Genomic DNA, 22495 nt, shown 5'->3' on the forward strand with positions numbered 1-22495 from the left:
ATAAATATATATATATATATATATATATATATATATATATATATATATATATATATATATATATATATATATATATATATATATATACATATAGGGGTACTTAATCAGAATGAGCTTGGATTGGAGAATTTACTACAACCTATGATATCACAGTAAATACAAAAAGAGACACTGTAAAAATGTAACTAGAGCAGTGTTTCCCAACCCTGTTCCTGGAGGCACACCAACAGTTCATGTTTTGGATGTCTCCCTCATCTGACCCATTAACTTCAGGTTTTGGAGTCTCTTCCAATGTTCTAATTAGGTGTGTTTGATTAGGGAGAGAATGAAAATGTGTACTGTTGGTGTGCCTTCAGGAACAGGGTTGGGAAACTCTGAACTAGAGGATATATGGCAATAACCAATGAAAGTTTCACTGACAGATTAAATTAGCATTTGTGCATTTGCATTCATTCATCAGCATTTTTTGCACATTTTTGCAAAGGCATAATATGAACAAAGAGGACTACATGACCTAAACAAATCACTGCAGTTTATGCAAGTTTCAAAGATTTACACCAAGAGTTTTACATGCAGTGTAATTACTTAATAAGTCTTTTAAGGAGTTCACATATACTGCTGAACTCAGAATTATTAATGTAACTGATTTCTTTTATCTTTGTCATGATGACAGTAAATAATATTTGACTAGATATTCTTCACGACACTTCTATACAGCTTAAAGTGGCATCTAAAGGCTTAACTAGGTTAATTAGGTTAACTAGGCAGGTTAGGGTAATTCGGCAAGTCATTGTATAACAGTGGTTTGTTCTGTAGACAAAAAAATATAGCTTTAAGGGGCCAATATTGACTTTAAAATGGCTTTAAAAAATTTTTAAACTGCTTTTATTCTAGCTGAAATAAAACAATTAAGACTTTCTCTAGAATAAAAAATATTATAGAAAAATACTGTGAAAAATTCCTTGCTCTGTTAAACAACTTCTGGGAAATTTTTGAGAAAGAAATTCACAGCAAGGCGAAAATTCTGACTTCAACTGTATATCAAAATCTTTTCTGAAAATAAAAAGTATCGGAGTTTGTTTGAAAATGTACATTTGTGGATGTAAAATCTAGCCAGAAAAAGCTATAAATTAACAATAAAATGTACAATGAACATCATCGGCATGTATTGATCGACAGGAGTCACGGGTTCTTCAGTCACACAAACAGAAAAAAGATGCAATTTTTAAAATGTTATTCAAAACACTAAATATGTTGTAGGAATATTAACACACGTCTAAATGTATTTAAGTTATTTATTTAATGTAAATCATTTTTTCTCAGATAACTGAAATATGTGACCCTTTGAAGTGTCAATTTATTTTAAAATTGAGATTTACATCTAATCTGAAAACTGAATTAATAAGCTTTCCATTTATGTGTGTATACTTTTTAAAGACATTATAATATTTGGTTGATATACAACTATTTTAAAATCTGGAATCTGAGCATTCAAAAAAACTATAAATACTAAAAAACAAATCACCTTTAAAGTTTTTTTTTTAATTAAGTGCTTAGCCATGCATTTTACTAAAGAAAGAGTTTTAATATATTTACAGTTGGAAGCTTATTAAGTGTCTTCATGGAACAGTATCCTAATATTGTAATGATTTTTGCCATAAAAGTAAGATCAATCATTTTGGCATATAAAAATCACTGTGTAGCTTTTGCCAAAAATATACCCTTGCAACATAAGTCACTGTAAGTTTCATGGTCCAGCGTCACATACACATTTCACACATTTCCATGTTGTTCCACCTAACACTAATCGGTTTCTCTTGTTCCTCCTTACCGTTTTCAATAGCTGTTCCTGCCTCAGTCAAGTCTTAACTTGTGATGTCAGAAGGAACCCCTATTAAAGGCTTCTGTCAGTGTCAATATGTCATGCGAGCAGCTCTCTGAGGAAACAAAGGATGTTTTTGGAAATCAACACTTGATCTCTTTGGAAAAATCAGCTTCTTCTTTGATGGAGGCAGATTGAGATCAGAGCTCATCCTTCATGTTTCTCTGCTTTTTTTTGACCATGCTATAGTCAAGCTCATCCCAGATCTATAAGACGTTTAATAAATAATATACTAAACATGTTTGGTATCATTTAAATGTGATTAGCATAGTTTTCTAGTCCCATAGTTTTGAACTGAAAGATTTTAAAAGTATAGCTATATTTTACTTACTGTAAAATGTTCAGGTCTAGAATCTGAATTAAAGTAAAATGTTATTTTAATTCCTCAATTTGGAGGATTTTTTAATTATAATTAAGTGTTTAATTAAATGTTGTTGAAGTGTCAGCTGATTTTGTACTCAGAATCAGCCCATATCATGTCTTTCAGATGCCGGGAATGTATCTTTTACTTTTTATTTCTGAGCATTTTAGTTTTAATTTACTTTTAAGTTTTGAATAGGCTATTTACCATGATATTTATCACGATATACGGTATTATCATTAACTAAACTGAAAAAAGGTTACTTTAACAGGTATAATAAGCCAAAAACTGCTTTATTGTATATACATATTCAGAGTAAATAAATGTTTAAAATTGAACAAGTGAAATTGCTAAAGAATGATAAAGTTCAATGGCTAACACTTAACAATAAAGCCTGATGATTCTTAAAGATGTCATAAGTCTGTGTTAAGCTAAATGATTGTAACTGAACAGACAGAGAGCAGTCTGAAAGAGCTTGAACGCAAACAACAATAATAACCTGCAGGGTTCAGGAGTGAAGCTACTCGGCGCTGGACTGAATAATAAAAAAGGCAAGATTGCAACATTAGGATGTTGTATTTTGCTATTTGCTTCTGTTATTTACTCAGGTTTTCTGAATTTATTCTTGTTATTTCGTTTTCTGACTTTTTAAAAAGTCCAAAATAATTTGTTGAAGCTTTAAATTGTTACTTCTTGTTAAACCGTTTGTTTAAAGTTCTCATTTGAAAAGTAGTAGGAGAGACTAGCCATGTTTATTTGCATATGTTCTCTCTCTGTTTTGTTTAGAATAGTTAGAAAAGACTTTCTGCCATCTTATTTCTTTTTTCTTCTTCATTTGGTAGACTAGTATGTGTTCTAGATTTGTTTTGTTTCTTATTTTTTGTTCAGTCTCTCTGAGGTATTGTAATTTCATTCATTATATATTTTTTGTCAATAAATAGAAATTGGTCATTCTGATGGCTAAACAGGAGTCTGTTTATTTGTGTCTCGCCCTTAGTCAACATAATAACTTTGGAAGTATAGTGACTTTTTTGAGCTCAAGGGAAACTAGTTGTGAACTTATGCTTTTTAAATTATCTTCATTCAATCATTCATTCATTCATTCATTCATTTTCCTTCAGCTTAGTCCCTTTATTCATCTGGGACTTATTCCACAGCCTCAGGGTGCTCTGGTTTACCCCACAGTCCAAACACATGCGCTATAGGTGAATTGAATTATCTAAATCGGCTGTAGTATAAGTATGTGTGTGTGTGAATGACCCAGATAGCATACGGATGGGGGCCACTTTAGGCAGTCATGCGGCACTGGTGGTTTTCCTTCGGCCCAGACAAAATTAATGTGAGCCTGAAGTGGCCCACCTGTACAATGGCAAAGGGTGGTCAAAGATTCCAATAAATATATGGGCCATTTAAGGCAAAGAGTATGCCACTTATGACTAAATGTAATCTGAATGTGAGCCTAATGTGACCCATGTAGAAATTGGTAAATTTGGCCCAAATGATGGAGGACAAATGTGGGCCACAGTTGGCAAAAATGTGGCATAGTCATTTAAGGGGAAACTGGGTCTAAAGCTGAAGTGGCTCACATGTGTAGGTGCAAATGTGGCCCAGTTATCTTAAGACATATGTGTGCCACTTTTGGCAAATATTCGGCACAGTAAGCTCTGGCTAATGTGGCTGTGAGCCTAATGTGGCCCAGAGAAAATATGGCCAATGTGGCCCAGTTATTTTAAAATATATGTGGTCCACTTTTGGTAAATATTCGGCACAGTAAGCTCTGGCCAATGTGGTTGTGAGCCAAATGTGGCCCAGAGAAAATATGGCAAATGTGGCCCAGTTGTTTTAAAATATATGTGGTCCACTTTTGGTAAATATTCGGCACAGTAAGCTCTGGCCAATGTGGTTGTGAGCCTAATGTGGCCCAGAGAAAATATGGCAAATGTGGCCCAGTTATTTTAAAATATATGTGGTCCACTTTTGGTAAATATTCGACACAGTTAGCTCTGGCTAATGTGGCTGTGAGCCTAATGTGGCCTAGAGAAAATATGGCAAATGTGGCCCAGTTATTTTAAAATATATGTGGTCCACTTTTGGTAAATATTCGACACAGTTAGCTCTGGCTAATGTGGCTGTGAGCCTAATGTGGCCTAGAGAAAATATGGCAAATGTGGCCCAGTTATTTTAAAATATATGTGGTCCACTTTTGGTAAATATTCGACACAGTTAGCTCTGGCTAATGTGGCTGTGAGCCTAATGTGGCCTAGAGAAAATATGGCAAATGTGGCCCAGTTATTTTAAAATATATGTGGTCCACTTTTGGTAAATATTCGACACAGTTAGCTCTGGCTAATGTGGCTGTGAGCCTAATGTGGCCCAGAGAAAATATGGCAAATGTGGCCCAGTTATTTTAAAATATATGTGGTCCACTTTTGGTAAATATTCGACACAGTAAGCTCTGGCTAATGTGGCTGTGAGCCTAATGTGGCCCAGAGAAAATATGGCAAATGTGGCCCAGTTATTTTAAAATATACGTGGTCCACTTTTGGTAAATATTCAACACAGTTAGCTCTGGCTAATGCAGTCGTTAGCCTATAGTGGCCCAGAGATGATTTGGCAAATGTGGCCCAGTTATCATATGTGGACCACATAGACTAAAGTCACCATCATGGAGAAAAGTGTTTGCTTTAGTTGGGCTCATAGCCCTGAATCTCTTAATAAAATATTTCCTTTTGTGCGACTAACTTTTAAGAACTTTGCTTAAAAAGTGTATTCATTACAGCACACAAGCCAAGTATAAAACAAACAAACAAACAAACAATAAAATGAAGTGAGGCACAACCTGTGATGAAATAATATAATTCACAGATGTTAACCAATGTTTAATCCATTGTTAGAAGTAACGTAATAACATGCTTGCTCATGCCACAGAAATATGAAGGTTTATAAGCAAAAAGCATTCTATGGTTCAACTTCTGCTCACAGAGACATCAATAATCAGCGTACGAACCTCAAAACAACTGTGACTATTAACAAAACATCACAAACAGGATACTAAAAGTGACAAAATCAACAACGTCAACATAAACAGCCGAATGAACAGCAAATAATCAAAACTGGAGCATCAATAAGCTATATAATGTGTTCATACTGCAATGCATGCTGGGATTTTTGTACTTTGCCATGCCCAGCAAGTGTTGGCCAAATCTGGGCCAGAATAAAAGCAAACTGTGGCCCAGAATAGAGTCAGTTCTGGTTCATTTGGTTGAATTCTGGCTGATATGTGGTATTGCTTTGGCTTATTTGTGGCCCAGATCTGACAAACAGGAGCGGACCGCCCTAGAGCCATCATTCCATTCAGTATGTGGTCCAGATGTAAGTGTCTGGTGTGGGCCAGATCTAGGCCAGAATAAAAGCAAACTGTGGCCCAGAATAGGGTCAGTCCTGGTTCATTTGGTTGAATTCTGGCTCATGTGATATTGGCTTAATTGTGGCCCAGATCTGGCAAACAGGAGCGGACCGCCCAAGTGCCATCATTCCATGCGGTATGTGGGCTGGATGTAAGTGTCTGGTGTGGGCCGGATTTGAGACACATGAATTTTGCTTGCTGGGGAGTGTGTATGGATGTTTCCCAGTACTGGGTTGCAGCTGGAAGGACATCCACTGCATAAAGCATAAGCTGGATGAGTTGGCGGTTCCTGCCGCTGTGGCGACCCTAGATTAATAAAGGGACTAAGCTGAAAAGAAAATGAATGAATGAATGAAAAACAAAGCCTTGTGCAAAGAACGAAAGATTTTCTCAATATTTGACCCCAGCCATAGTAAAAGTGCAAAATACTACATAATTTTATCTTAAAGTAAGTCTTGTGCAATATAAGGGAGTTTTTTTTTTTTTTGCTGATAAGAGCTTAAACCACAAAAAGAGCAAAGTTAAAAATGTCAAGAAGAGAAATAACAACATTTTCTGTTCTGCTTTTTGATGACTCTTATTTTGAATCGGCTTCATCACATCCGCTAGCCATTTGGATTGTTTTCTGCTCGTGTTAAGATGAAATGAGTCCATGCTGTTGTGTTTAAGCGTTGGGTGATTGGCTCACGACTCATATGGAATTTATCAAAACATTATTAGGGTATAATTGATCAATTTAATCCGATGTAAACTGTACTGTTAAGCGAGCACGCGCAAAGTAACGTAGTGGTGGCACGGTTCATCCGGCCTGCTAACGTTAGCTGCTGTTGCACACAGCACTAACGTTCACTGATAACTGTTGAGAAATGGGCAAAAACCGCAAACGAAAGGGACAACTTCAATCTCCAGGAACTGGACCACATCCTGGCATGCGTCCCACAGGACCAGGCCCCCGTCCACCCAGACATCCTCCTCCACAAGGCGGGTTTCGCCCGATGGGCCCACCCGGACCGAGGTTTCCAGGACCCCATCCCGACTTCGGACCGCAACCCCCCAGAATGAGGATGATGATGGATCACATGGAAGGAGAGGAGCGGTTTATGGGGAATGAGCCTTTCCACCCAATGGGTTTTCCCGGCAGAGATGAATTCAGACCGCCGTTCGATGGTCCCGGTGATCCACACTTTCATCCAGAGTTTGGGAACAGACCACCAGGTCCGCGTTTTTTTCGCCCAGAGCTTGAATGTGGACCTCCGGAGTTTGTTGACAGACCTCAAGACTTCGGCCCGCCTGAGTTTTACGACAGACGTCCAGATTTCTGTCCGCCGGACTTTCGGGGAAGACGTCCAAACTTTCACCCCTCTGAGTTTGACGATGGGCCTGGTTTCCAAATGATGATCCCTGGATTCGACCAGATGGAGCATCACGGTCCAAGAGACCCGCATTTTGTGCCACCAATGGATCCGTATGTAAGTGTTTGAGAACCTTATTTAACGTCATTAAGTTAACCACTGTAGTCTTCGTTGAAGAACCAATTATATACAATTAATCTTTGTTCAAGCTGAGTAGCGTGGTAAACTAACTTATATCACTAGTAGTCAAGTTGTCACAGTTGAAAAATGAACAAATATGCGAATATAAACCAATTTTACCTCAATATTGTACAGCTTCAACACTAGACGACGTTAAAGCTAAGGTAAAGTTGGTTATACACGGTCACATACCGCGGTAAAGTTAGTTTGACGTTTGACATTCATTAGACATTCGGTTTCAAACCAATTAAATTATTTGCTCCTGTTACAGTTTGAGCCAAAAATATGTCAGATAGACATAAATATATTCCCTTTATGTTGCACAAGGCTTAATGTCTGTATTTAAAAACAATTAACCATACATAAGAATTAAAAATTAAAACATGAAATTATACAATAAGACCCGTACCAAAATGTTCAGCACAGTAATTGCTCAAGATTGACACACTTAAATGAGTTAAATTCTGACTAATATTTGTTATATATACTCGAACACTATATATTCGCAAATTTGTTATATATACTCGAACACTATATATTCGCACATTTGTTATATATACTCGAATATTATATATTCGTACATTTGTTATATGTACTCAAATGCTATATATTCGCATATTTGTTATATATACTCAAACACTATATATTCGAACATTTGTTATATATACTCGAACGTTATATATTCGCACATTTGTTATATATATACTCGAACGTTATATATTCGCATATTTGTTATATATACTCGAACACTATATATTCGCACATTTGTTATATATACTCGAATATTATATATTCGTACATTTGTTATATGTACTCAAATGTTATATATTCGCATATTTGTTATATATACTCAAACACTATATATTCGAACATTTGTTATATATACTCGAACGTTATATATTCGCACATTTGTTATATATACTCGAACGTTATATATTCGCACATTTGTTATATATACTCGAATATTATATATTCGCACACTTGTTATATATACTCGAACATTTTATATTCGCACATTTGTTATATATACTCGAACGTTATATATTTGCACATTTGTTACAAATACTCAAACGTTATATATTCGCACATTTGTTATATATACTCGAACATTATATATTCGCTCATTTGTTATATATACTCGAACACTATATTTTCGCACATTTGTTATATATACTCGCACGTTATATATTCGCAAATTTGTTATATATACTTGAATGTTATATATTTGCACATTTGTTATATATACTCGAACACTATATATTCGCAGTCAAGTCTGCACATATTGTGCAGTCTTGAATTGTGATGTAAAATTTAATACACAGTGAAAGAGTGAGAACTTCAACAAATTTTTCAACTTTTCTACTATTAAAATGTCTTACAGTTAGTGTAACAAGTTATTCATTCAGTGTTTTGTTTTTTACTGTGTAGATTCAGCTTCCTATAAATCTACTGAAGACTTCTGAAGGAGCATTGCAACATTATACATAGTGTCACAATAGTTTGAAACGGGTTATTTGAACAAAGTAAAATTTTGCGCACATCAAATAATAATAATTAGAGCTGCACGATTCTGGCTAAAATGAGAATTACGTTTTTTTTTGTTTGTTTTTTTTTTTTTTGCTTAAAATAAAGATCACGATTTTGTAGATGTAAAATAAAGGTTAATATGAGTCGGCAATTATTATTGTTTTTTTCTCAAACATATGGTAAAACAACAATAATAATATTATGTGTAGGTCTACTGGTTTCTATTAATAATTCTATTCTACTTATAATAATTCTGATGTTGATTTATGTTTGAGATATATGCTTGCAATCTGTCATTGACAACATTATTAGACCATTTTATTCACTGGTAAAATCAGTCAAAATTGCTTGTCGCAATCATAACTGTAAAATGCGATATGATTATTTAAATGATGTGCACGCTTTCGGTTTCATTTTCACTGCTAAGTGCTGTTCATACTTCGCGCGCGGCTCCTAAACGATCACTCTGTGCCACAAACTGAATATTATTTACAACTTTATTATCTGTTACTCACAGCCTATGCAGGTTCTGTTTACTAAAGTAGACGCGCGTGTCTATCATTAAGTAGGGTGCGCGCCCGACCCCTTCTTGGTAACAGGTCACGGTCAGCAGCTCACGCTTGTGTGATTTCCCAGCCGCGAATACAGCATTATATGAAGACAAAAATGAGATTTTTAGGTAAATTATACCTCATAAATACAGTATGTGACTCTTTCAACATCATTTGGAGGTGTCCATGTCGCTGAGCAATGTATGTGAAACAATGAAAAGACTCGTGCAGCCACCTTTGCTTCTCTCCTGAACTTGAAAATATGATTGGCAGACTCGTAGAAATGCTGGATTAAGATTGTCTAGGGGGTCAAATCGAGATCGCGATCTTTTTTCGATTAATTGTACAGCTCTTATAATAATAATAATAATAATAATAATAATAATAATAAAATTTCTGTTAAATTTTTAAAAAGGAATTTTATCACAATGCTGTTTCTCAGCTTCCATTGTATTCTTTCTCACATTGGAGGCAAACGTCTGTCATCATATCTTTTTATAGTTTAGACAAGAACAGGACTTTCTGTTCCAAAGATGGAAATTAGATTCAGCAAAACTGAAATATTGCATGAAGCATTTGCTAATAAAGTGCATTTTCTATTAATTAACTCAAAGAGAACAATATCGTCACTTTCTGATAAGGGTGTAACGGATCACGGTTGGCTTGTGATTCGTGCGGATCACAACTCACAGTTCAGAACACATGTGACCAGGGGATTAGGTTAATACATTTTTTTAAACTTGTAGATTAATCCTAAATTTGTAACAATCACAGTGAGATCGCCTCTCACGTCATTCAAATCGCATGTATGATAGCATTTAGGTTTTTCTGTAAAATATAATGATGACGGAAGAAGTCGTGGTAGGTTATTCAGGATGTGCTGGGTTTATTAGGATTATTAAAGGTGTTTTCTGTCACTATTTGTTTAGCCTGCATTAATACATTAGCCGCGTTTCCACTATCGCGCCTAAAGCGAGCAAGCCAGGGCGAGCCAAGGCCAGTCGCGTTTCCCCTATCACTTCCGGGGCGTAATCGGGCCAAAGCGGGGCTTCCTTGGGGCCAGCGTCCGGCCTTTTTCGGCCCGCCGAATACCTTGGGCCAAGGTGGGCCAACTGGGGCTTCGGGGCGGGGTTACGTACAAAGGCGGAGTTTTCCTGTCAGGTAAAGAGACAAGATGCTTTCTTCCCTTACATTTGTTTTGCTATCGCGCTAGCCTTGCAGCCAAAATCTGTGTTCGAAGTAAATGCCGCCGAACTCGAATGTCCTTATCCAGGGATCGCTGTCTGGCCTTACACCAACAGACCACAAACAGTAAAAAAAAGCAATCGCTTCAGTGTTCTCCATCTTCCAGCTCTCGTAGTGATGCCAGGTTGTGTTTGTGGTTATAATTTGAGTTTTTTGTTCCCGCTGAAGTGGGCGGGTTGTGTGACGGGTTGTGTGACGTTTGATTCGGGGGACGTTTGGGGGCGGTGTTTGCGTGACGCGCTGCGAGCAACTAGCCCGACAGTGGAAACGCGACATGATTTCGGCCTCATTTCTCAACCTCCCGGGCTATTGGCCCAACCTGGCCCGATTAAAGCCCTGGCTCGCACTGGCCCGATAGTGGAAATGCGGCTATTCAGTGTAAGCTGCATGCTTAATCATTAAAAGATCGGGATCTCAACACCCACACAACATAAATTATAAATGATGGTGATTTGCATATGTTTATTAATTCTTCAAATCGCTGCATTCTAGGCATGTGCCGGTATCACATTTTCATGCTGCGATTAATTGATTGAGCTTTTATCACGGTATACGGTGTTATCACGATATTGTAATTTTACTAGAGAAACAGGTAAAAAAACACAAAAAACTTCAGTTTCGTCAACTTAGTAACTTTAATAACTTTTTAATTAACTAAAAGTACTTCAAACATTTAAATACAAATAAATAAAACAATACACAATATAAAAGTAAACTTGAGCAATTATATCGAAGTGAATGTGCAAAGGGAAACCGTCTTCGATCAGCAATCCCTCTGCATTTTTTTGGAACCCAAAATATTTCCAAACCTCTGACTTTACCCTTTTTAAAGGGGGATAAATTGTCGGCAGTGTTCCTCCTTCCGCCATGCTTCTTCTTCGTGTGAGGATTATAGTGCGGTGGCAGCGGCGGCGCGCACTGCGTGCACACAGTGCTTCTACATGTGGGGATTGTTTACATCAGAGTGCGCATCAGTTCTGCGCAGCATATACGCAGTGTTTCTTCAAGCGGTTGATGGAAAATAAGCTAAGGTGCGTTCTAAGGAATATAAATTCGGATCTATTATTTTTCACGGTATTTTGAAGTGCCCGCGATAACAATATCGTGCATATTCATTACCGTGATTTATCACATTACCGAATACCGGCACAAGCCTACTGCATTCAAATCTGTCTGTGAAAAATGCAAAAATGCTAGAAAGAGATTGAGTTTTTAATCTTTTGAGATCGTGATCCAAAAAATGGTCCGATCCGTGATGAAAAAACCATAATGTGATCCAAACCATGAGATTTGTGATCCTATTGTAGTATTGGGTTTCTATTGTAGTTTATGCACATTTTATCAGATCATTTTATCTTACTCTGTTTTCAGCATCTTTGCATTTACATTACTATTACAATAGGTGGATGGAAACTTGGCTAGTGTAATGTAGATTTAAACAAATATTTTATCTGTTATATTTACAAGGGGAATCATGCTTTTGGAGCCAGAGGAGGGTTTGCTGGATCACCACCTGATTTCCAGGGCCCAGGACCAGCACAAACGCCACCTGAGGTATTTACATTTTTAATTCTAGCAATTCTATACTAAATGATTGCTATTTTGTCAAAGATCTGCAGTGTAATGTCTAATAAATATGCTCTCTCTTTTTTTTTGATAAATAGAACCAGCCTCCTCCTCCTCCTCCTCCTGGAGCTGCCTGTCCAACCCAACCTCAGAAGAAAAAGGATCAGTCGGCATCAAAAGACACTGAAGCTTCTAAATCGATGGCATCAAAAATAGCAGCATTTAAGAAAATGTCTGCAAGGTAATTTCCTAATAATAATAATATAATAATAATAATAATAATAATAATAATAATAATAATAATAATAAAAATAATAATATAATATTGACCTTAAAATGGTATTTATGAATGAAAATATAAAATAAAAAACTGCTTTTCTAGTGAAATAAAACAAATAAAACTTTCTCCATAAGAAAAATATAGAAAATACTGTAATAAATGTCTTGCTCTATTAAACATCATTTGGGAAAAATTCACAGGTAGGCGAATAATTCTGACTTCAGCTGTAAATTCTCAATGTGTTGTTAAAAGTTGTGGGCTTTTTGTTGTTTTGACATTGAAGTGTTCTGTCTTTTGTTTCAGCACTCCACGTGGACGTTCACTGGGAGTTATTTCTTTCATTGGGGTTAGTATTGTTACAATTGATTTGCTATCATTAATAACGATGAGGTGAAGATTTTGGTTTGTCCTACCTAGGTTTTGTGCTACGCCTAAGAGTATGGTGCAGTTTTTTTCACAGAGATTTTGTTCAAAGACACACACCAACATGTCCACAGACCAAAAAGTCATGATACTATTTGTCAAAAGTTTTAATGTTTTAAAAGAAGGCAGTTCTGCTCACCAAGCTTGCATTTATTTGATCAAAAACACAGTAAAAGTTGTGAAATAGTATTCATTTTTTAAATAACTGTTTTATTGAATGTAGTTTTACATTTAATTTTAGTTTTATGATTTAAAGCTGAATTTTCTTTATCATCACTCCAGTCTTCAGTGTCACATGATTCTTCAAAAATCATTATAAAACAATGATTTGCTGTTCACACTCACTGGCCACTTTATTAGGTACACCTTACTAGTACTGAGTTGGACCCCCTTTTGCCTTCAGAACTGCCTCAATCCTTCGTGGCATAGATTCAACAAGGTACTGGAAAATTCCTCAGAGATTTTGGTCCATATTGACATGATTGCATCATGCAGTTGCTGCAGATTTGTCGGCTGCACATCCATGATGCAAATCTCTTGTTCCACCACATCCCAAAGGTGCTCTATTGGATTGAGACCTGGTGACTGTGGAGGCCATTTGAGTACAGTGAACTCATTGTCATGTTCAAGAAACCAGTCTGGGATGGTTCACGCTTTATGACATGGTGCGTTATCCTGCTGGAAGTAGCCATCAGAAGATGGGTACACTGTGGTCATAAAGGGATGGACATGGTCAGCAACAATACTCGGGTAGGCTGTGGTGTTGATAGGATGCTCAATTGGTACTAATGAGCCCAAAGTTTACCTAGAAATATCCCCCCACCATTACACCACCACCACCAGCCTGAACCGTTGATACAAGGCAGGATGGATCCATGCTTTCATGTTGTTGATGCCAAATTCTGACCCTACCATCTGAATGTTGCAGCAGAAATTGAGGCTCATCAGACCAGGCAATGTTTCAAAGTTCAAAATAGAAGCTTTTATTTGCGTTATTTTTTTTATTTATATTATAAATGGATTTAGCTTCTCTCTTGAACTTTTTATTGAGCACATCATGATACTAGAACATTTGATGATTATGTGACACTGAAGACTAATAGTGCTTAAAATTCAGCTTTAAACCTCAGGATTTAATACAGTTTTATTTATTTAATATTGCTATACAATTTCACACTTTCACGGTATTTATTGTATTTTCTATTATATAAATGCAGCCTCTATGAGCAGAATAATCTTATCAACCCTGCATAGTCATCCATATAGGAGCTTTAACCTGATTGGTTAAAGCAAAGATAGGCAATGTCCAAATAGGAATGCAGATGTGCAGTTGGGTTTTGGTAAACATAGGATATAGATACTGTAGCACAGGGCCAGAAAGCCAGCAGGCTATACAGAGCTGACCTCAGACCTGTAAGAATGATCACTGGAAGCATATAACGCACACACAAAGCACAATCTGTTCTATACTCAAGGCTGTTTCTTGTACTCTCAGCCCTCTTATCAAAACTGCCACAATCTACATCGGGGTGTCTGCAGGGTCTTAAAAAGTCTCAAAAACAACATTTTAGGCCTTTTTTTAAAATCTTTTTTTAAACAGGTGTTAATTTGACTTATTTCATGTGTAGCTACCCATTCAGGCAAACGGCCATCCAAACGTTTTATTAAAATAGAAAGTCTATCATGCATCATACAAAGGAATTTACTTAAATATAATTAACATATGACATAGACAAATACCAAGGAAACCAATCCGGTAATAGTCCAGTTCATGTCAAGACATCTCCATGACCTCTGACCTGACTTGATAGATCCTGAAAATAGAGATTTGACACACAGAGACAGAGGAAGGAGACACTTGAACTGAACACATCGCTAAATTAGGTAATGATTAACTTTGTTCACTAATCAAAATCAAATCAAAGATTAAATACTGATTAAAATAATCATACTAATAAAGTCACTCCATCAAGAGGAACTCGGCTTAGCCTGACAGTTGAAGAAATTAAAGAAGTGATCATGTTTTTTTTCTCTCCATTGCATTTCTAATAATTAACTAATAATAATAACTAATAATATATATATATTTTTTGTCACTATTGTAAGTCGCTTTGGATAAAAGCGTCTGCTAAATGACTAAATGTAAATGTAATATGCATTAATGTATTTTAATGACTGCATTGAAATGAAATCGGATCGTATTTCATCTTGATAGAGGTGAATCATATCAGTATCAGTAGCTGCTTTATATGCATCTTTAATGTATCATATTCGTAGACATGATCAATGCATGTTCAAAACTAGCGATTACAAGCCTGCAACATGAATAACTTGGAGAAATGCATAGAATTTTTTTAATTACTGAAAATAAATAACGTCCTCTCCATTGCACAAAGCACTTTTGACTTTTTATTGTTGAAATATTTTTATAATTATAGAAAATTAATGTTTATGAAGTGTTGTAAACTTGATCTGTTTGCACAGCCAGAGAAGTTGATATGGCAATAAACTCAAAACTCTCTCTCTTTCCCCTTTAGAATAACTGTGGTTTCATTGAGCGGGAGGATTTGAAGAAATTTTCCTTCGTTTTCGAGGCCTTTATTGGAAAGCGAACCCTCTTGGTGCCTGGGGTTAAAGTGCATTTCACTGTAGTGAGAAACTTGGTAGGTGTTTACAGTGAGGGGGAAATAAGTATTTAACACGTCACAATTTTTTTCAGAAAACATATTTCTGAAGGTGCCGTTGACTTTAATTTTTTTCGCGGCTGTTGATAACAGCCAAAGAAATCTATATATGCCTAGAAAAACATTATTAATTAGTTTACAAATAAAGTTATGTGTAATAAAATTTAATGACGCAGGTGAAAAAGTATTGAACACATGAAGAAAGGAAGGTGATGTAGGAAGGCAGTGAAAGTCCAGACAGCAGCTGAAATCTCTCAGTAGTCCTTCAGCTACCCTCTACACTTGCTCGTTGTAAATTAATGTTAGCTGCTTCAGTCCAACCTCTACATTAACAGGAGGATGAAGATTAATTCGGGGTGGACATTTCAGCAAGACATTTCGCCAAAACACAGCCAAGCAAACTCTTAAATGCTTTCAGAGAAAGAAAATCAAGCTGTAGAATGGCCCAGCCAATCATCTGACTCGAATCCAATAGAAAATACAAAATAAAGATCAGATTTGATAGACGAGACCCACAGAAGCATCAAAATTTTGACTCTCTGTTGAAGTCCTGAGCAACCTGGCACCTGAGCAACACATGTGACTTCATTCTCCATATGAGAGGTGTCTTTAAGCTGCCATCACCAAATAAGCCTTTTATATAAAGTATCAAATACGTTTCAGTAGTTCAGTATTTTCTCCGTGTGTTGTTTCATTGTTTTTACACATAATTTATATTACTCATATTATATTACATATCATAATATTACATAATAATAGTACATAATATTACTCAGATTTTTTGTTTTATTTTTGTTTGTATTATTTGGGTTTTTACCAAAATCTGGTTCAATTCCATGTCAACAGCTCCTTTAGAAATATTAATCCCAGAAAAAAACATGATGTGTTTAATATTTATTTTCCCTCACTGGATGTTGTTCATGTATTAGGATTTGTTTATGCATTGTGAGTCCATTCAATGAAGCATTTTAGATGTTGGAAATGTTTATGTGCTTTAACTCCTTGTGATATCAGGGCAAAGAATGTGCGGTCGATGTAAAAGTGGCACCAGGAGGAACTGATGACATTGACAGTACGGTGTATGAAGGCGTCGTTATCACCTCCCTTTATGATGTGAGTAAAAGCCGCAGTAGTACTTTTATCATAAAATGAATGTCAAGACCTTATCCATCATCCAAGTTCATACAGGAGAGCAGATGCCAACCATCGAGGACTTTAAGGCCAACACATACACATGAAAACACAAATACACTTCATTAAACGTACATGTATGCTATAAAACTGCAGGTTAAATATGTTTATATATAATAACTTATACTTGATTGCACCTTTAACTTAATTTGATAGTAATGCAATAATGCGCTCCTTTTGTAAAGCTGCTTTGAAACAATAATGATTGTAAAAAGCGCTATACAAATACACTTGAATTGAATTGAAGCCCTTGGAGAAATTATGGAATCGCCACTCTTGGAAAATGTTTGTTTAACTTCAAATCCCTGACATGCCACAAAACCGTTTTCATTTAACGTTGCAACCTTTTGGCTTTAAGATACCCCCCCCCACCCCCCCCCCCACCCCCCCCCCCCCCCCCCCCCCCCCCCCCCCCCCATAAAAAAGGGAACTGTAGTCAATTTCAACTGTTTTTATTGATCAAACTACGGTGGCTGAGAGAGCATAACATTCTGCAATTTCATAAAACGCATGCAATTACAAAAAACACCCAATAATATCCAGCTGCAGGCCCGCAGAACCACACACGTTTTAGGCACACACAATCTAGGCATACCATATATGGTTACGGCGGATGTTAATGTTAATAACGTCTTCTTGGACATCGTCATCGATATATTTTGATATATATGGTTAATAAATATTGTACACAATAAACAATAGTGTTTACTTTATTTCACAAATATTACGATCGAGACGGGCGAATAAGGAGCGTTGTTTCCGATCGCCATTCAATATAATAGACTGAACAGTTTTCTGTCAGTCATCATAGATGATCAGTCATTATTATCTGACAGAGTCAATATCTCCGATACTCGTTTGCTGGCCTTGCTGAAAGATCTAAATTGGACAGGTTTGATTTATATAATGGATTCATTTATAATGAAGGAAATAATAGCAAGTTAATATAGGCAATAATACATCTTTATATGTAATAAAAATCTTTTACATGTAATGTATAACACTATATTAATATTTTACTCAAGCGATTTAATAGTGTATTTGCTTAATTTTCTAATAACTTTTTAATTAATGATTTCCCACATAAAATACTGTAATTATTTTTAGTAAGCAATATATTGTTTTTAAACCAAAATTTAGCAATAGAAACAAATGAACTATTAATATTTAATTTTAAAAATAATAATAAGTTTATATATATATATATATATATATATATATATATATATATATATATATATATATATATATATATAACTAACAGCTGTGCCCGTTTAGTAAAAGATAGTAGTTTATAATCAGATAATCAGTTTATAACTATATTATATATTGTTTAAATGATTAACTATAGTAATTCATTTTAATTTGACACATTATTGTTTGCTTTTTATATTTTACAACAAAGTGATTTTTAACCAAGTATGATAGTACCAAGATCCTGAATTAGTTTATTACACTTAATCCTACAATTAGACGGTCTATTATGTGTTCTTTGTGTATGTGGACACGTGAATAAAGTCCTAAGTGTCTTTAACCAATTATTTTTATTTACATAATTTGAGTTCAGAAACTGCAGAGTTGTTAAAATGATCGTTACGATATAATAATAATGACTGAAATGGGAAACCATATTTGTGAAATTCCATAGGTGGCGATAATGCTAAGGAGTTAGTTAGTTAGTTACCTTATATGGTTTGCCTAAATCGTGTGTGCTAGATTGTGTGTGCCTGAAACGTGTGTGGTTCTGCGGTTCTGCAGCTGGATATATCTCAAAACACCAGCAAATAAGGAAAAGATCCTCACATTGGTGTAAAGGTTCAATAAACCCTCGAGTACTTTTTTGGGGGGGGATTTTAACAGATTTGTGCGTGTTGAGCATCAGTCAATGTTAACACCTGTTAGCTTTAATTGTGGGGAAAACTGGATAATTTTGAGCTTTTTTCAGCTAATTTAATCTTCCGGGTTGAAAATAATTTGGGGGGGCAGGTTCAAAATGGTGACGGTGACGTAGCGCGAATTTGCTCCGCATACTGCACGCTGTATTTAGCCGTTCATGAAGGGTTGTATGTGTTTGTTTCCATGAGCCACGGGGTTTGTTGCATGTTTTTCCCTGCGACGCTGTCAGGGCCGATACAGCAAAGCTGTTTGTGTGCTGCAAGCATTTTTGTCGAGAGAGTTGTACGAAAATTGGAGAATGGCGTACTTTTGTCTTTTATCAGTTGAGTTTGTTCCCATTTAGACACATCGCATATCCTTGCTGCTGTGTTCGCCTATGTTCAAAATCCTCCAGATTACCGGCAGGGCCAATGGTTGAAGTAGACAGGGCAAGAGACCTGCTGCACTGCTATCCATTGTGTCTGCATTCAGACCTGGGGATTGAGAAGGACAGAAGTCCTCATTTATAGTGTTTATACAAACACTAAACCGATCAAACCGATGAGGATATTTTCTTTTTTTACTAGCATTTTTGTAATTACATGTGTGTTTTTAATTGCAGCATGTTAAGTGTTCTCAGCCATCGTATCAAACAGAAGAAAAAAATATTGATTCACTCAATTCTGAGGACAGTAGAAGCATTAAATCTCCTTCTATGTGTATTTAAAGGATGGTGCCAAGGAGACTAATCTGGGATGCATCAGGACTATCATCTCAACGGATCCCATTAAACTGCCCTACAGTAAAGCGGACACCAATGTAACTCTGCTGCTGTATGATCGTGTGGAGTTCCAGTTGCTGACCAATGTTATCACCATGGAGCAAAGAGCCACAAACATCAAACCAAAAATACCGGACACTTTTCAGCTCACCAAAGAATTCAGGGAGATGGTAAGCTTCACATCATAAAACACTAATTTTTTTGTGAGAATGAAGGACCGCTTTTTCTGAAGGCATGAGGTTTGACCTAGGTGATTGTGCAATGGTGATTTTTGATCGTGGAATATTAGAATATCTCTGCGATCTTATTTAAAACATATATATATATATATATATATATATATATATATATATATATATATATATATATATATATATATATATATATATATATATATATATATATATATATATGTGTGTTTGTTTGTTTGTTTGTTTGTTTGTTTGTTTGAGTTTTTACATTTCAAAGCAGTACATTACCCCTCTCCTACCGCAACCACGGGATTGATAAATCCATACACGTATGCCTACACATATATACATACATACATACACGTAAAAAAAAAGGAAACTAATATTGATAATAAAATGTATATCATTCCAGACTTTCCGAGTTGACAGTGGGGGAACAGAGTGTCCCATATTTGATCAGTCTATATTGAAGGAATATTGTAGTATCGTGCTCAGAATAGTGCAACATATTGTACAACACAACATAAACTCACATCCAATGTTAAAGTTCACCCAAAAATAAAACTTGACTCATTATTTACTCTAACCTCAATTGCTTCCAAACCTTTAAGTGTCTTTCTTTTGTTGAACACAAAGGAAGATATCTTGAAGAAAGCTGGAAACCTGTAATCATTGATTTCCGTAGTAGAAAAAAACAAATAATATGGAAGTCAATGGTTACATGTTTCCAGCTTTTTTCAAAATATCTTCATTTGTGTTCAACAGAAGAAGCGCAGGTAATTTCCACACGCACGCAGGTGTTTTTATAAAGTTTTCCCCCCTGCTTTTTTAGTGGTAGTTATACTCATGAAACTCATTCATTTTGACAAAAGTAGCCAAGTTTCATTAGTTTTAAAGCTTTGCCGGTTAAACATTGACAGCAAATGCATATAAATACATAATTAGCGATGATAATGGGATTTATCACATTATTTTTACACAGACAAACAATGCTTGCTTCTGAAAATGTATTTTATTTTATCCTTAGGGTGTGATCATGAGCAAGACTGACGGAAACCTGACCATCATGACAGAGAAACATGATAACCTGGCAGCCTCTGCTGCTGACAGTTTAACAGATGCGGAGCTGAATGTCATGGATGAAGTGGAGCTCACTATTTTTACTGTAAGTAACATTATTCGGGGTTTCTGTGGCTCTTAAAGTCTTTTTCGTTGTTTGGAAATCAGAGCCGCAAGTCTTGCATTTATATGATCATGGACTGAATTTTCATTAGTAGTTTCATTGCGTGTTTCATTTTAAAAGTGAAGCGAAGGCATAGGTGTTTTTCTCAATACCAAGAACGCAGAAAATGCTTGCGTTCTTGGCAAGTTACTTCAGAAGAACAAACTCATAAGACTTGGAAATGACAGTACACGTCCTTTGCGATATGAGATGCTGAGATCTTCCTGATGCTTACATGACCTTCATGAATTTAAATAGAAAATAATTTAAACATTACAACATTCATACAGCGATTTATCACATCTTTGCTTCTAAAAACGTGAGATAATTATCTCCTTAGAAATGGGAGAACAATGTTTTGATAAGTTGTTTGGGTAGCTTCATAATTTGTGTATTGTATGTGTTGAAGGTGGATGACACAAAGAAGGCTGTCCGGCTGAAAAAGCTTCCTGAGGGCTCTGTGACCTTCAATCAGCAAGCAAAAGGCAATGACAAGGTATTTTAGACTATTAAAAGGACTTCATTTTTAATGGTTGTCCAGTTGTAGAAAACACAAAAAAAATGTTCACATGTTTCTAGTGGAAGCCTGTGACCACCGAGGCGAACTGCAGTATAAGCAGTGAGAAATATGAGGGAACGGTCATCAGAATCGCCTCAAAGGAAAGCTCAACTCAAGATAAAGAGGTAAGCTTTTATATTCCCACAGCCTGAATAGTGTTTCACTAACATATGAAGAGTTTCAGAGTTATTTATGTAAATGCTGAGGGTGGCTTTAATGACTGTTTACATGGATACTAGTAATCTAATTATCTGCCATAATCTGATTAAGACAATAATATGATTACGGTTTTTAAATGAGTTGTTTTCTGAATGTTTCTTTCATGATCCCATTTTACATGTTATTGTACATAATTCGTACATGTATAGTACATAATTGACGTTATAACATTCGATGCTAGTTTCCTCTGGCGATTCATGAAACAACAGGTGGTGTTTGTCATGATGGGACCGTATGTGATTTTGGGTATTTCCTTTTTAATTTTGCAACAAGTTCAACTGCAGTTAATTTCTCACACTATTGGCCTATTCTATTGGCCTATTTTCACCGAGTGGTACAGTACGGTACAGTGTGGGTCACCTTTATGAGGCTTGCGTTTCCACTGCCAAAAGGGTACCAATGGTGGGCGTGGTGTACGACAAAGTTTCAGTCAATGTCATTCTCGCTCGAGGAAATGTCAAAGTAAAGCTGTTCACAGATCATATGAGAAGCACTCTCACAAAACAGATGCTTTATATACATCAATACTTGTGTATATATGTTCATTAGTAACCTTTCTATGAACATGGTTTGATTAACTGCAGATTAATGATAGTGTGAAATAGCCTACTGTAACGTCTGTAATTCTAAATTACAATTAATTTATAAATGCAAAATATATAATAATAATAATAATGCATTTTATTTAAAGGCGCCTTTCGTGACACTCAAGGTCACCGTACAGAACAGCTAGAACAATCAGTTCAAATAAAAACTCAATAAAATACAATACATATAACTTTTTAAAAATTGCAGTCGGGTTAAAGTGAATAAGCTGTTCTAGACAGATGTGTTTTGAGTTTGGATTTAAATTGTGAAAGAGAGTCTAAATTACGGAGATCAGGAGGAAGTGAATTCCAAAGCTGAGGAGCAGAGTGGCTGAAGGCTCTGTTCCCCATGGTGACAAGGCGGACAGAGGGAACAGTGAGGTGAATGGAAGAACAAGACCTGAGTGTTGGAG

General features: G+C 35.9%; 2 protein-coding genes across 3 annotated transcripts in view; both read left to right on the forward strand.

Annotated features, from left to right (window-relative positions):
* Positions 1 to 6246: 6246 nt before the first annotated feature.
* Positions 6247 to 12135, forward strand: LOC130239332 (proline-rich protein 2-like). Its single transcript, XM_056470437.1, has 3 exons — positions 6247 to 7118; positions 11972 to 12058; positions 12124 to 12135. Exons 1-3 carry the CDS (start codon positions 6516 to 6518, stop codon positions 12133 to 12135), a joined length of 702 nt encoding a protein of 233 aa, XP_056326412.1. The 5' UTR covers positions 6247 to 6515.
* Positions 12136 to 12172: 37 nt separating this feature from the next.
* The window catches only part of LOC130239252 (uncharacterized), a 29417-nt gene continuing 19094 nt past the window's right edge, over positions 12173 to 22495 (forward strand). For both annotated transcript variants that reach the window (XM_056470337.1, XM_056470338.1), the window contains exons 1-8: positions 12173 to 12311; positions 12654 to 12696; positions 15311 to 15436; positions 16472 to 16570; positions 19253 to 19474; positions 20523 to 20660; positions 21127 to 21213; positions 21297 to 21401. In XM_056470337.1, the coding sequence (XP_056326312.1) occupies positions 12271 to 12311; positions 12654 to 12696; positions 15311 to 15436; positions 16472 to 16570; positions 19253 to 19474; positions 20523 to 20660; positions 21127 to 21213; positions 21297 to 21401 (861 nt within the window). In that variant the 5' untranslated portion in view covers positions 12173 to 12270. The remainder of the gene's footprint in view (positions 12312 to 12653; positions 12697 to 15310; positions 15437 to 16471; positions 16571 to 19252; positions 19475 to 20522; positions 20661 to 21126; positions 21214 to 21296; positions 21402 to 22495) is intronic.

The sequence above is a fragment of the Danio aesculapii genome, chromosome 13 (assembly GCF_903798145.1).
Source record: "Danio aesculapii chromosome 13, fDanAes4.1, whole genome shotgun sequence".
Taxonomy (NCBI): Eukaryota; Metazoa; Chordata; class Actinopteri; order Cypriniformes; family Danionidae; genus Danio; species Danio aesculapii.

What these genes read in the sequence shown, in the direction of transcription:
- LOC130239332 (XM_056470437.1), top strand. Translation starts at nt 6,516, where the DNA reads ATGGGCAAAAACCGCAAACGAAAGGGACAACTTCAATCTCCAGGAACT. An exon ending in TGCCACCAATGGATCCGTAT is followed by an intron (nt 7,119 to 11,971) that starts GTAAGTGTTTGA and finishes TATATTTACAAG; the next exon opens with GGGAATCATGCTTTTGGAGC.